This window comes from Anopheles coluzzii, chromosome 2 (genome assembly GCF_943734685.1).
Source record: "Anopheles coluzzii chromosome 2, AcolN3, whole genome shotgun sequence".
NCBI classification, from domain to species: Eukaryota; Metazoa; Arthropoda; class Insecta; order Diptera; family Culicidae; genus Anopheles; species Anopheles coluzzii.
In genome coordinates, this window is record NC_064670.1 from 48677992 (window position 1) to 48691596 (window position 13605).

The following is a 13605-nucleotide window of genomic DNA, read 5'->3' on the forward strand; positions in this document are numbered from 1 at the left end:
GATCAATAGATGGCGTATTACAACTCATCATTATATTGCTATCCTTTTCTTGCAATGTGTTTCGACAAGTTTCATCTTATCATGACCTATCCCAAGCGCCACAGATTAAGCTTAAACGACTGGAAAATTGAATATCCATAGAAAAAAAATGAAAGCTCCACAGCTTCATTGGTTTGATCAATAGATGGCGTATTAAAACTGATTATTATATTGCTATCCTTTTCTTGCAATGTGTTTCGACAAGTTTCATCTTATCATGACCTATATAGCCTTATAACTTTCTGAGCAAAAATCTATATGAATGGTCGTGTGGTCAGATACGTGGGTATCAACACCAACGACCATTACTCAAATCTCACTTGCTTCAGTGCTGGTGGTTTCCGTTGGAGTTTAGTAGTTAAACAATCGTATCGCCGTTCTAGTTCTAGCGATGCATAACTTCAATGCGAAACCATACAACAGTACAGAGGAAATGAGAAAGCTCTCCTCCAAGCGAGGAAGCTCAACTGGTTGGGGGGTATCCCATCAACAGAGAGCGCCACCAGCTTTTTTGCTATTTTTAGAATGCATGAGTCGTTTGCCGTCTGCTAAACGAAGTCTTTCTATATTCCGTTTAGGTAGAGAACTTGAGTCGTTTAGAAGCCGTTTAGTGGTCGTTTAGTGGATTTGTGGCACTTGGGTATATAGCCTTCTAACTTTCTGAGCAAAAATCTATATGAATGGTCGTTGGTCAGATACGTGGGTATCAACACCAACGACCATTACTCAAATCTCACTTGCTTCAGTGCTGGTGGTTTCCGTTGGAGTTTAGTATTTAAACAATCGTATCGCCGTTCTTCTAGTTCTAGCGATGCATAACTTCAATGCGAAACCATACAACAGTACAGAGGAAATGAGAAAGCTCTCCTCCAAGCGATGAAGCTCAACTGGTTGGGGTATCCCACCAACAGATAGCGCCACCAGCTTTTTTGCTATTTTTAGAATGCATGAGTCGTTTGCCGTCTGCTAATCGAGGTCTTTCTATATTCCATTTAGGTAGAGAACTTGAGTCGTTTAGAAGCCGTTTAGTGGTCGTTTAGTGGACTTGTGGCACTTGGGTTGAACTCAAGAATAGAGCGAAATATACGATAAATTATGCAAAAACTCACCGATATTCCAGTATATTGCCCTACTAATTTACTAGTTGCACTTTCAGTTCTTTTCGGTTTGTAAAATCTCAACAACAACAAAAAATAGACGTGTAAAATATATTAGCGGAAAACTCGTGACCGTTTGCAGCATTTAAAAACTACACCAGTTTATCTCAAACTGGAGCAACCGTGAACATCGATGCACACCTTTCTGTATACCTTGGCCGGTGACGCGAACGGTTTTGATCCGTCAAAAGCCGAAGAAGAAGATAGGCTGAAAATCTGGAGAAGAAAGAGAGTGCGAAAAAGGAGGTGGTGCGTTTGCCCCGTGTGTGTCGTCGTGAAATTCACGAGCTGTGTGTGATCAATTAGTTTTGCTTCCGCATCGCCACCCGATACCCGATTTCGCCTATCGCGCTGAGCCGTGCCACGGTTTTGCAGTTTGCCAGCGCTCCCGCGTCCGTCGGTTAACTTTTCCCAGGGGGTAAGTATGTGTGGTCGGTGTGTGTAAATGATACATTGCCGTGTTGGCCAGTGCCAGCTTTCCTTTCCGCGACACGTTCGCCTGACCGTGGCCGTAACACCGTCGTTGCGGACCCGTCGGGGTTCATCGCTGGGCGTTTCGAGAAGCTCGCTTGCGCCATCCATGTGTAAGATGTCCCAGTAATCTCAACCACGAACTCGGCTGGGGCTTAGCGGTTACGTTGCTGGGGAAAATTAATGACGCGTCTCGATTCCGTCGGAGAAGAAGGGGTACGAACGTTCGTGTGCAATGATCGAGGTCGCTGCAAGGGATTGGTGCTGTCTGTTCCACGTATGTTGGATAATATTTCAAAAATATAAAGAAACCACATCTTGGTGCTCAAGTTCAAGTGCTCTTCGATCCAGGTGTACCTTCAAGGTGACAAACCGAAGAAAAAAAAGCATTTCCTGCTAGCAATCGAAGAAGAAGGAAACACTTTGCGACACAAACGAATCTTTTTTTCCCCCGATAGACGGGTTTTGGGTACAGTAAATTAGGGCACCACCACTGCACGGCAGACGATGCGATTATCGTATGGCACGCCGTTGGTAATTAGCGCATCAAGCATTCAAGCCACCAAGAGTGAAAATGCAACCCGCCGTCAATGCAGCGTGTGTGTGTGTGTGTGTTTTGTCGGGTGGTCGAAAACAAAGAAAAAGGGTAAAGTTCACTACAGACACAATAACGGCGTCAGCGTTAGGGGTGGGAAAGGCAAATCAGGGTCCACCTATCGAGGCCCCCGGACCGATCACGTACACATCGACACAGAGCAGAACGACGTGCGCACTATACACGCACGCACCACCACCGTCGATGCAAAGCAACCCTATCGTGGTGGTCATTTTATTTATTCACCTTATCAATGGTCTTAAAACACACAATCGCAACGCGTTCGCCTTCTAAGGCAGCGAACCGACGACACGCTCTGGGTGACCGCGAAAATTTGCCCCATCATCATCATCATCATCATCATCAACGGAATCGTAGACGTTGTCATCATCACCATCGTCATCATCATCATCGGTGTGATCGCTAATGTTTGTAATCAATTGTTCTTGTCTCCGTTTCCATGGTTGCTCCGCTTTCCCCCGGTACCCACTCAGTTTGCATTGTGCGTTACGGCTTGTAAACGGCTGTTTTGAGGGCAGCAGCGAGCGTCTTGGGGTGGTAGATATTTTTGGATTCCCATCCGTTCGAGCGTTCCCATCCGGGCTAAAAGCGTACGCCAGTGTGTGACATTGCCAAAATGTTTATCTGGGACTGGTTCACCGGCGTTCTAGGTTACCTAGGTAAGTGTTCTAGCGTGGACCCGCTGGTGTGAGGGCTAATTGTCGCCATCGAAAGCGCTGCCTAACTAATCGTGTGTGTTTATCCCATTGCTTTGCAGGGCTGTGGAAAAAGTCTGGTAAGCTGCTCTTCCTTGGCCTAGACAATGCTGGCAAAACGACACTGCTACACATGCTGAAGGACGACCGACTGGCACAGCATGTCCCAACGCTCCATCCAAGTGAGTATTTCGCCGGAACGTACTGGCAAAAGAAACCAATGGGATTCTAAATAACGCTTCACTTTACTTTTCAGCTTCGGAGGAACTTTCCATAGGAAATATGCGCTTCACAACGTTCGATCTTGGCGGACACACGCAAGGTAAGCCTGCGCACCGCTCGTGTCCACGTGTCACAAGGGCAAAGCACTCACCAGTGTCCTATTGCGTTTTTCTATTCCGCAGCACGGCGTGTATGGAAGGACTATTTCCCAGCGGTGGATGCGATCGTGTTCCTCATCGACGCCTGGGACCGAACCCGTTTCACCGAGAGCAAAAACGAGCTGGACTCACTGCTCACGGACGAAGCGCTTTCCAACTGTCCGGTACTGATCCTCGGCAACAAGATCGACAAACCGGGCGCGGCGAGCGAAGAGGAGCTGCGGAACTACTTCGCACTGTTCCAGCTGACCACGGGCAAGGGAAAAGTGCCACGCTCCGAGCTGCCCGGTCGCCCGCTCGAGCTGTTCATGTGTTCCGTGCTGAAACGACAGGGTTACGGTGAAGGGTTCCGTTGGTTAGCCCAGTACATCGACTAATAATAGTATGGTGGTGTTCGGTGGCAATACGTTTATTCTATTTTTTTTTTTGCTTTTTCGGGTATCAATGGGTGATTGCGGGGTCAGTGAGGAGAAGCGAGCGCAGCGGATAAACAAAACAACTACCGAAAGTCTTATTACTTACCCAAACCCACGTACACACATACATTAAAACAAAAAAATAACTTCAAATCAATAGGAAAGCGGATCGCGGTTCTCCTGCAAACTATGTGTGTGTGATCCGTGCATTATTGGGAAAAACTGTGAAAAAGTGCAGTGAGTTCGAGTCAACCTGGATATGTGCTTTGTTCGGTCCTGCGGGCCAGCGGGCGGTGCTGTTTTTGGTGCCGGACAAAGGGACACGGACAGTAGTAGTGCCGGGGTAATGTTTTAAAGCAATTGAATAGCATGTGCGCTGCGTGTAAGAGAGCTTGAAAGGCAAAAGAACGCTTAAAAGGAATGGAGGAAGGCAACAGAAAGCATTCCCGCTTTTACTGTTAAAAAGGAAAATGAAAAACAAACAAAAAACACACACAAACACACACTGTCCATCTTGAAATAGACCGGCGAGGAACATTTGATCAATCGTTCCACGAAAATTGCATAACGATGCCTGTATTAATCTAGTATGGTTTTTTGTTTTGTTATAATGCTCATTCGAATGCGGGACAGTTCTGACTCAGTGTTACACATGTAGACGATGCGAAATCATCTCACCCTTGGGTATGCTAAGCACTCAGTTTCATCGCTGCTATTGCTTAACTCCTTTAACGTTCAATTCATCCATTGCTTCGAAGTTCTATTCATATCCACGTCACAATATTGATAAAAGACACTTTTCTTCGGGAATAGAACAAATTCAACAACCCTTGATAGTGACCGTCATAGGTGAAACCAATTTTATAACTTAAAAAACCACAATTTGCATCTGTGAGAAGGTATATGTGGAGGCGGGCGCGTTACCGAGCGGAAAAAAAAACGAAACCGTTGCTGGTGTGTGGAAAATGGCCAGAGTTAAACACGAGAACATGGACATGAATGAAACGATCATTTTTACGAAATGTTTCGCATGTAGCACGATGCACCATCGACCACCGAGAGGTTGTGGCGCGTGTTGGACGATGTTGGATCCGAAAACGGCAATTCAAAAGCCAATCAAATGCTGACGAGGGAGGTAGGTGGTAGAAAATCGTTTCACTTTATTGTTGGCTTTCTGTGTGGGGTTGCAGAAAAAGGAAAGAACGGTGCCCGTATTCATGTTTGAAACACAAGGCGCGCAACAGCTTTGCCGTTGGCATTAGTCTTACTCGCTAGTAAATGCACTTTTGTTGTGGTATCATTTCTCGACGTGTTCCAATCCTTTGACCGGAGAGCAGCACACCGCAGCTCCGCTTACAGGGATGCCTTGGGCCCCTCCTCCTCGAACTGGAGCTCATCGCCGTCCGGCAGCGGGCCGAAGAACTGCTCGATGCGCGCCGGATCCACCTCTGCCAGTGTGGCCGGATTCCAGCGCGGTTTCTGATCGCGATCGATCAGCAGGGCGCGCACACCTTCCTTGAAGTCGCTGTCGATAGCATGGTGCACGGCAAGCCGGTACTCCATCTTGAGACACGTCTTCAAATCCATCTTGCCGCCCAGCTCGAGCTGCTTTTGCGTCACCACCATTGAGGTGGGGGACATTTTGTGGAGCAGCTTCAGCGTGTTCTGTGCCCACTCGCTACCGTCCCGCTCCAGCTGCTGGAAAATAGCCTCCACCGTCGGCGCACTGAAGCACTCGTTGATTTGCTGCAGCTGCTTGGCCAGCACAAACTCGGCGCCCGCGTCCCGCTTCTCCGAGAACCGGTCCAGCACGCTTTCCACCTCGGCACCGCTCGTCGTGGCCAGCAGCTGCTGCTCCAGCGCGGCCAGATTTTTGCTCTCCACGTAGTGCGTCGCCACGCCGGCCTTGTGCACGTCGCGCCCCTTCAGCCGGAACCCGGTCAGGCCGAGATAGAGGCCGAGCTTGCCCTCGAGCCGGGGCAGGAAATAGCCGCCGCCAACGTCCGGGAACAGCCCGATGGCCGTCTCGGGCATCGCGAACATGGTGCGCTCCGTCGCGATGCGGTACTTGCCGTGCACGGACAGCCCGACGCCGCCGCCCATCGTGATACCGTCGATGAACGCAATGTACGTGGGCCGATAGCTGCCGATGAGGGCGTTCAGCCGGTATTCGGTGCTGAAAAACTTTCGCGCCAGCTCCACATTGCTCGTCTCGGTGATGGCGCGCACGTCCCCGCCGGCACAGAACGCCTTATCGCCGACGGATTTCACGATGACCACGCTCTTGGTGCTTTCCCACTGCTTCATGGCGTCGTAGATGAGCCGGACCATTTCCAGATTGATGGCGTTCAGCGCTTTCGGGCGATTCAGTGTGATCACGCCCTTGCTGCCGACCTCCTCCGTCAGTACCAGGCTGTTGCTATCACCGGCCGTCGAGGACATCGCGCGGCAAACGCTCGGGGCGACCAGTTGGCCCGATCGGCTTAGTCCGGCGCGCACCGCAATCGCTCGTAGCTGAAAGTGCGGAAATAATGAGCGGTTAGGAATATTCATGACGGTAAGGGGGATCGCATTTGCTCGATTCAATACAATTTCTCGATCGTTTGCTTTACCATCGTATTCGTTTTCGTAGGCTTGACGTTCCGGTTGAAGTTGCTGGCTGTGCGGGGTGTTGTGCTCTCTGTGATTATGCAACTGGTGTTGTGTGTCCCACGATGCTTGTAGCTAAGCGGCACAGTGCTTACTTGATTTAATTTCCGACCGACCGCTACCAGTGTGACGTCGAGTGTTTTTCAACGATGTCGATGTTGCCTGCGCCGTCGTGTTGATAAGTAAACGTCACTTAAAGGGTCGGCGAAGGGATGGTAGGAGTGGGTCGTGGTTGGTGTTGGTGGAATGGAGCTGAAACACAGGGTGCCAAAGCGGAACTGGCTGAAATGAAACTGCCTAAAAACATTTTTTTTACTTATTGCGCTCGCTTTAGATGAACTTTCATAAAAGTCATCCAACGAAACGCGCTTTTTCCTTTATTGCTTTTTAAATTTTTTTTCCATAAACGTACACAGCTCTAAGCATTAGTATAAAATGATACCAGTAAACTGAACCTCTTCTCTCGGATTGCACTCTCTGAAGGGGCGAGCTAAAAGTTAGGAGATATAAAAATTGTTCACCTCGCCGTCAAATCACTTTGGCCCTTCCTTGCCGGACGTGTCGCTGTCCGGTGCGGTCACTACTTCAAAGTCCGAGCCCAGCGAGGTGAGCGCATCGTCCGACTGTTGCTGCTGCTGCTGCTTCTGTATCGAATGGATTGAGGGAAATGCTTGGCCAACGATCGCTCGAAATGCTTCATCCGTCGGTAGCAGCGACTGGTGCGAGCTCTGCAGCGCCTGTACTGCCAGCTTCTCCGCGTCCGTCATGCATTCCAGCGCGTTCAGCCCGTCCAGACTGTTCGGCATGCCGAGGGCGGAATGTTGCAGGGCGAGCTGCTGCGATATGTTGACGCATTCGGCGGCCAGATCGAGCACGTTGGCCGACGGCAGCTGCAGCGGTTCCTTGGCGTTGGCCAGAAAGCGCAGCTGCTTCAGCACGTCCAGCACGAGCTCGCGCGACTTCGAGATGACCTCGAGCTGCGCTTTGTTCGACGCCAGCAGCAGTCCGTTCCGCTGCAGCAGGCTAGCCTTCCAGCGGGCCAGCTCCTCCACCATCAGGCTGCTGGCGAGAAACTTGCTGCGCCATACCTCGCTCTGGCCGGCCAGAAACTCGATCTGCTCCGTGTGGGACGACAGATTTTCCGCCGAGTTGAGCAGCTTGCGGGCGAGGTGCAGCTTGTCCTCGGTCAGCACGTTCACCTTCGTCTGCAAATCTTCGCCCACGGCGGCCACGAGCAGATTTTTCAGCTCCGCATTCACCTGCGCCTGGAACTTCAGCTGGCCCTGGAAGTAGTCGCGCTCCTTGCGCAGTTCCGTCAGCTCGCGCTCGTACCGCTGCCGCTCCTCGTCCTCGACCGACGATGGAGCCGCGCTGGTGCGCAGCTCCTTGTCCGCGATGGTCGACATCTGCGAGACGAGCACGCTCAGGTCGAGATTGTTGCGGTTGGCCAGCTTGACGCGCGATCCACCGCCGGGGATGCTGTTGCGCCCGGGGATGATTGGCGTGACGGCCCCTTTGTACGGTTCGAACGGGACAAACTTCGGCTCTTTGCTGTGCATCGTCGCTAGCTTCGGGCGGCCACCGGGCGCCACCAGCCGGGGCACCAGGTTGAACACTTTGCCGCGTGGCACTACCGCGGCCAGGGACGTGTTCCCACCGGTGACGAGCTCGGTCGGCCGGTACACTGGGTTCGCGCCGGAGTGAGGTAGCAGTCGTTCGATGGAAAAGTTTGCTGGCAGCTTTATGTCCGCCGTTGGCAGCAGTGTGGAAGATACGCTGGAAGAGGTGGACGCCGATCGCTTCGCTCCTGTGAACGATCCAGCGAGCTCCTCGTGCTCCATACCATCACCCTCAGTACGTCGACCTGCAACGGGAGAAGCGAGCGAGCGAGATGTGGTGTGATTAGATTAGCGCCCAACTAGGTCATGTCTGCACACTTGTTACCCGTATCCATTGCGTTTTAGTTTGCGCGGCACGCGGGCTGCGGGAAATACTAAAAACTAGCCAGATACACAACCAGATGACAGACGATTGCAGCCCTTATCATGAGGAGGGGGAGAGTTTTCTATTATCACTTTTCTCTTTTTCCACGACTGAGCCTTTGTTGTGACGCGAACTCAGCTGTTGTTGACAATGGTGCAATGGGGGAGTTGTAAATAGACAAAAACTGACAGCAAAAAAGGTATTTTGACATTTTACTATGCTGTCGGTTATGTGATGCTATTTTTGCTTCTTTTGCTTCCCCGATCTTTAACGATCGGATGATTTGATTTACTGGAATTTCTACTGTTTTAGTTATCATTTTAAAAAGATTTCGACACTCATGTGTCATGGGCTCTTTTTACGCGAGACATTTCAATTGCTGAGTGCAAATTACCTTAAAAAAAATCACCTTTTACTACTACCTATTGTTTATTGTAATTCATCTCAACCGCTACTACATTATTTAGCTTCTTCCGATTTCGTCGCAGACTCGCCCGCGGCTGCTGTATTCCTTTGCGCAAGGTACAGCTCCAGCAGCTTCTCCGTCGCGCTCTGTTCTTCCAGCTTAAGCTCCGACAGCTCTTTGCACGGGAAGTCGGTCACGTTTGCCGACGGATGGCGATGGGTGAACGGCGTCCAGGCACCCTGCACACTCGGCACGTCCGTGTGCCAGTGTTTACGTAAGCGCATCTCCTCGGCCCGCCCGTTCGACTGTTTCAGCACCTGGATCCATTTCGAGATCTCTTCCCGGCTGTTGTTGCGGCAGTTGATCCACGTGCGCTCGCCGTTCAGGAACTCAGCCGACATGACGGCGGTCCGGTGCCGGCGGGGCTTCACGTACACCACGACGCCCGGATTGGCACGGCTGAAGTCGACCAGCTCCTGCTCGAGGAACTCGCGCATCCCTTTGCTGGAGCCGCTGGTTTTGCAGTACTTCAGGGTGATGCGCTGCAGCTGGCAAACGTACCGGCCGATGCCATTCTGCAGCGGGGCACGCGGAAAGCCCGATTTAAGAAACAGATGCGAGTTGGACATTCTTTTGCAGCGAGATAAAAGTAGCACACGACCGGCACCGAGCAACCACACTGCGGTAGGGAACGAAAACAAACCGTGCCGATCAGAACTGTCAAACTTGCTGTCAGCTGAGTTGACAGCTGGGCGCAGGATTGTTTACAGCAGGCGGAAAACAATTCAATTTCCACGCCGCAACACGATGGAGAGCACGAAATCTGAACCGCATAGAGTGTTGGAACTTTTCAGCGGTATTGGCGGAATGCGAATGGCGTTGGAGCGTAAGTGTTGCGTGGACAGCTTTTTTTAACTCTTCTACTGTAACGTTGCCCATCGTGTTTTTGCTTTTAGAAGCTGGGAAAGAGTTTGAAATCGTCTCCGCCATCGACGTGAACCCAATCGCAAACGAAGTTTACAAGCACAATTTCGGCGCCGAAACGGTCCGCAATGGAAATATACTGAGCCTAACGGCGGAGAAAGTAACCAGGCTAAAGGTCGATACGATCCTGATGTCGCCGCCCTGTCAGCCCTTCACGAGGAACGGAAAGTTTAACGATATCAACGATCGAAGGAGCGACCCATTTCTGCACATTTGCGAGCTGCTGGATAGGATGCCGCTGGTAAAGTTCATACTGATGGAAAACGTGAAAGGGTTTGAAAATTCACAAGCCTGTGAGATGTACAAAGCGCGCCTGCGGGAGGCAGGTTTTCACTATCAGCAGTACATACTATCGCCGCACCAGTTTGGCGTGCCCAACACACGCCACCGGTACTACTGTATCGCAAAACGCAATGGAGCGGATTTTAAATGGAAGAGTGAAGAAATTATTACCACACCGCAAGCAGGCTGTGGTGCAAAGCAAACGTTGGTTGGAACGATTGTGGACACGCAGCAAGACGCATTGGAACAGTATGGGTTGAAAAGTGCTACATTACTAAAGCATCTTCCACTGATGGATGTATGCACGCCGGAATCCACCAACTCGATGTGCTTTACGAAAGCGTACACGCATTACGCGGAAGGTACGGGTTCGGTGTACTGTCCTCTTTCTAGGCAGGAGTTCGGCAAGACCTATGCCCTTGCGATGGGTGCCGAGGAGGACGAGGATCGAAAGCTTGCTGTGCTGCGGGAACTGCGCGTGCGATACTTTACCCCGAAAGAAGTGGCGCGATTGATGAGCTTTCCAGAGCATTTTAGCTTCCCAGAGACGGTCACGAACAAGCAACGTTATCGTGTGCTGGGTAATAGCATAAACGTGTTTGTCGTCAGTGTGCTACTACACGAGCTGTAAATAAATACGTTGAATTTGGTGCACAAAACATATGCCGCCTGACTTTTTCGCATCCGATCGACCGAAGATCACACTCTTGTACATATATTCCGTTCAAAATATTTTAAACAATTACCACAGCGAACAGACAAGGGGACGGTGGTTCCTCCCCATGCCTCTAATTATCCCAATCCGAATCATCGGTCCACTCAGTGTCGGCCAACGCCGACTCGTCTTCCGCCGGACTGCCGATTTCGTTATAGTACTGCGGTGTCCACCAGTCCAGTACGCTTACGTTGCACACCGGATCGAACACGAGGTCCGTTATTCGTTTGCCGCAATAGTTCCCCAGCTGAAGCACTATCTTGTAGCGCATCATGCTCTGCGAGAGTGTTTGCACAATGTTTTTCACAAACAGCGTCTCGTTGTACATTGGTATCACCTTGAGAAAGTCGGTCGTTATCTGTGGCGGAAAAGAAACATTGCCCGTTACTTTGCGCAAATCCTGCAGCTCGTTCAGCCGAACCTTACCATCAGAATCTGGCATCCTTCCTCCGGGTTCATGTAGATGTCCTGCATGAAGGCGAGTGAATTTTTCTCCCGCTGTAGCTGGGCTGATCGGGCCGGTCGACTGCCCGGCTTGAACGGTGCCTTCAGCCGGAAGCAATACGTCCAGCAGCCTTTCGTACGCTTGTGCCAGCTGGTGAGTAGCTGTCGTCCTACGACGCGATACTGGTGCCGGTTCGTTCCCATCGTCAAGCGTGCCACGAACGGCGGGTACAGATAGTAGAGCGACCGTACGACTGCCGAGCGCAGACCACGCAGCCGTACCATGCTGTCCGGCTGGAAGCGGGCGGGCAGCTCGATCGAGCGATCGTAGTACGAACGATACAGCTGCGTCCAGAATCGGCCACTCTGCACAACTTCGGCCGTTTTGCGACAAATTAGCGCAAACCGGCACACATCCTCCGGCTGAATAAACTCTGACACGAGGAACCACAAGTCGATATGGTAGTCATTGTACGTGACTACCGGTGGTGCATCCGTGGCGGGCCCTTTCCCCCCAGCTCCAATGGTTTGCTCTGCTTCTTCACCGAGCGGTTCCGCTTCCAGCTCTATCTCGGCTAGAGATATCTTGCTGCTGACCTTCGACGCACGGTTAGAGCACTTCGGACTGTTGGCATAATCGTATATGGTAGGGTCTGAAACGAGAGCAACAAGTCAGGCAGGACGAAAAGTGTGTCGACATTCCTCTTGCTAAGTACCTCTCCCGAAGGTGGATCGACTTTTGGTTGGTTTCACCTTCACGCTTAATGCCATGAATTTGTAAGGATACTATAGGGTGGGATTCGAATGCAGCCACGGAGAGAAACTGGTCGTTGGAACCAGTTGCGCATAAGGGGCGGGTGGGAATCACAATAGGCAATTTGTTGAACAACCTAGGTGTTGTATCTTTCAATATCCATTTGATGGAGAACGCTGGGCGCAGTGGAACCTTGCAACTTTGTGTTTTAAAGAATCATTTTGTGGTGCAATTTCTCTGTTACGGCGGAACAGGTGACGATACGGTTGCGGTGCAGTGTAATACGCTGGCACTGCTTGAAAATTGTTAAATTTGTTAAATTTTGTTGCTTCTGAGCGAGTTTATGAACTGTGTTGTGTTTACATTTTGATCCGACTGACTGACGTTTTCAATTTTCTTTGGATGACGTTCGAAACTAGTGATGGGTAAATTTGGCAAATATTCGGAGTCCACTCCGATCCCACTCCGAGCCCGTAACCGACTCCAGAAGGTAGGTCCGACCAGCATATTTTGGAGCCGACTAGAATTATCCAGAGCTGGAGTCGCCTGTGATTGGAATAGTTCGAAGTCAAGATTGTCCGGAGTCGATCAAAGTGAGCCGGAATCGGTCCAACTCGGTCAGTGTCGGAGCCGATTTCGACTCTAGTTTCCAGTCGATTCCAGTCTACTCCGACTCATGACGACCCCGACTCCGGATAATTCCTATTCTGGATGACTGTGAATTAGAACGACAACGACTCCTGGTGAAACAATTGGTTCTGATTGTACACGAATCAGAATCGGTCTAACAATAACGGGTGTGCGATTGAACTTGTGGGTGCACTCCAGTGAACACATCACTATTCGCTACGCTTCTGGGCTGTACTAAACAGATTTTTAGAACAATAGCAAAAGAAAAAGCAAAAACAACAACCATTTGAATCGTGAGCGAAAATGGTTAACTATGGAATGATCTGGATACATATTAGTAGGAACTTGTAAAGATACATTTTGGCTCGAATTGTGAACTAATGGATTGCTTCCAAATTTAAGTTACCAACAAAAAGCTTTTATTTTTTAAACATTATATTAATAAAACACTCAGCAGTCAATAAAAAGAAGTTTTAACATAAAAGGCATCATGTTATTATACTTGAAATCATTAAAAACCCTTATCTATTGCTTTACGAACATGAATCACGTGTGATATAAACCACTGTCTCAATATAGTGACCGTCATAATAAAGAACTTACTTGTACAATTTTACATTTGTTCCATTTTTTTCGTGAAAAAAGTTATCATATTATTTTTTTAAACACTATTTGTTTATGTTGATGAATGTGTAGTACCAATCCATGGCAAAAAAGAAGTTCGTGATATTTATTTAAAAGATGGGGTTTGAAAAAACATCATGCTTATACACACTTCGTTTTCACTTACACACACAACTTAGAAACATATTTGTGCAAGTTTTTTAGGGTTTTCCAGGGGTATTCAGAGTTGTGGGACACTTCCTTGACTCTTTGTTATGGGAAGTGAAATTCATATGATGGAAATTAAACTCTCTGTCACCCTTTTTGGACAGGCTTCTTAGAAATTGGATTTGTCCAGCATTGGTGCTATAGAGTCCAATT

General features: G+C 49.7%; 6 protein-coding genes across 6 annotated transcripts; 2 read left to right on the forward strand and 4 right to left on the reverse strand.

The window, feature by feature from the left end:
- The first annotated feature begins 1384 nt into the window (after positions 1–1384).
- LOC120953934 (GTP-binding protein SAR1b) lies at positions 1385–4796 on the forward strand. Its single transcript, XM_040374365.2, has 5 exons — positions 1385–1614; positions 2757–2942; positions 3041–3160; positions 3235–3300; positions 3383–4796. Exons 2-5 carry the CDS (start codon positions 2900–2902, stop codon positions 3733–3735), a joined length of 582 nt encoding a protein of 193 aa, XP_040230299.1. The 5' UTR covers positions 1385–1614; positions 2757–2899; the 3' UTR covers positions 3736–4796.
- LOC120953930 (3-hydroxyisobutyryl-CoA hydrolase, mitochondrial) lies at positions 3767–6628 on the reverse strand. The gene is made up of 2 exons (XM_040374362.2): positions 6387–6628; positions 3767–6288 (listed from the first exon to the last, which is right to left on the reverse strand). The coding sequence occupies exons 1-2, from the start codon at positions 6387–6389 to the stop codon at positions 5128–5130; spliced, it is 1164 nt and encodes a 387-aa protein (XP_040230296.1). The 5' UTR covers positions 6390–6628; the 3' UTR covers positions 3767–5127.
- A 118-nt stretch (positions 6629–6746) lies between these two features.
- On the reverse strand, positions 6747–8717 carry LOC120953929 (golgin-45). The gene is made up of 2 exons (XM_040374361.2): positions 8368–8717; positions 6747–8287 (listed from the first exon to the last, which is right to left on the reverse strand). Exons 1-2 carry the CDS (start codon positions 8375–8377, stop codon positions 6957–6959), a joined length of 1341 nt encoding a protein of 446 aa, XP_040230295.2. The 5' UTR covers positions 8378–8717; the 3' UTR covers positions 6747–6956.
- A 99-nt stretch (positions 8718–8816) lies between these two features.
- Positions 8817–9441, reverse strand: LOC120953935 (39S ribosomal protein L43, mitochondrial). The gene has a single exon (XM_040374367.2). It carries the CDS (start codon positions 9439–9441, stop codon positions 8866–8868), a length of 576 nt encoding a protein of 191 aa, XP_040230301.1. The 3' UTR covers positions 8817–8865.
- Positions 9442–9605: 164 nt separating this feature from the next.
- On the forward strand, positions 9606–10737 carry LOC120953932 (tRNA (cytosine(38)-C(5))-methyltransferase). Its single transcript, XM_040374363.2, has 2 exons — positions 9606–9698; positions 9769–10737. The coding sequence occupies exons 1-2, from the start codon at positions 9620–9622 to the stop codon at positions 10707–10709; spliced, it is 1020 nt and encodes a 339-aa protein (XP_040230297.2). The 5' UTR covers positions 9606–9619; the 3' UTR covers positions 10710–10737.
- A 27-nt stretch (positions 10738–10764) lies between these two features.
- On the reverse strand, positions 10765–12385 carry LOC120953933 (transmembrane protein 183). Its single transcript, XM_040374364.2, has 3 exons — positions 11954–12385; positions 11220–11890; positions 10765–11151 (listed from the first exon to the last, which is right to left on the reverse strand). Exons 1-3 carry the CDS (start codon positions 12006–12008, stop codon positions 10867–10869), a joined length of 1011 nt encoding a protein of 336 aa, XP_040230298.1. The 5' UTR covers positions 12009–12385; the 3' UTR covers positions 10765–10866.
- Between the last annotated feature and the right edge of the window lie 1220 nt (positions 12386–13605).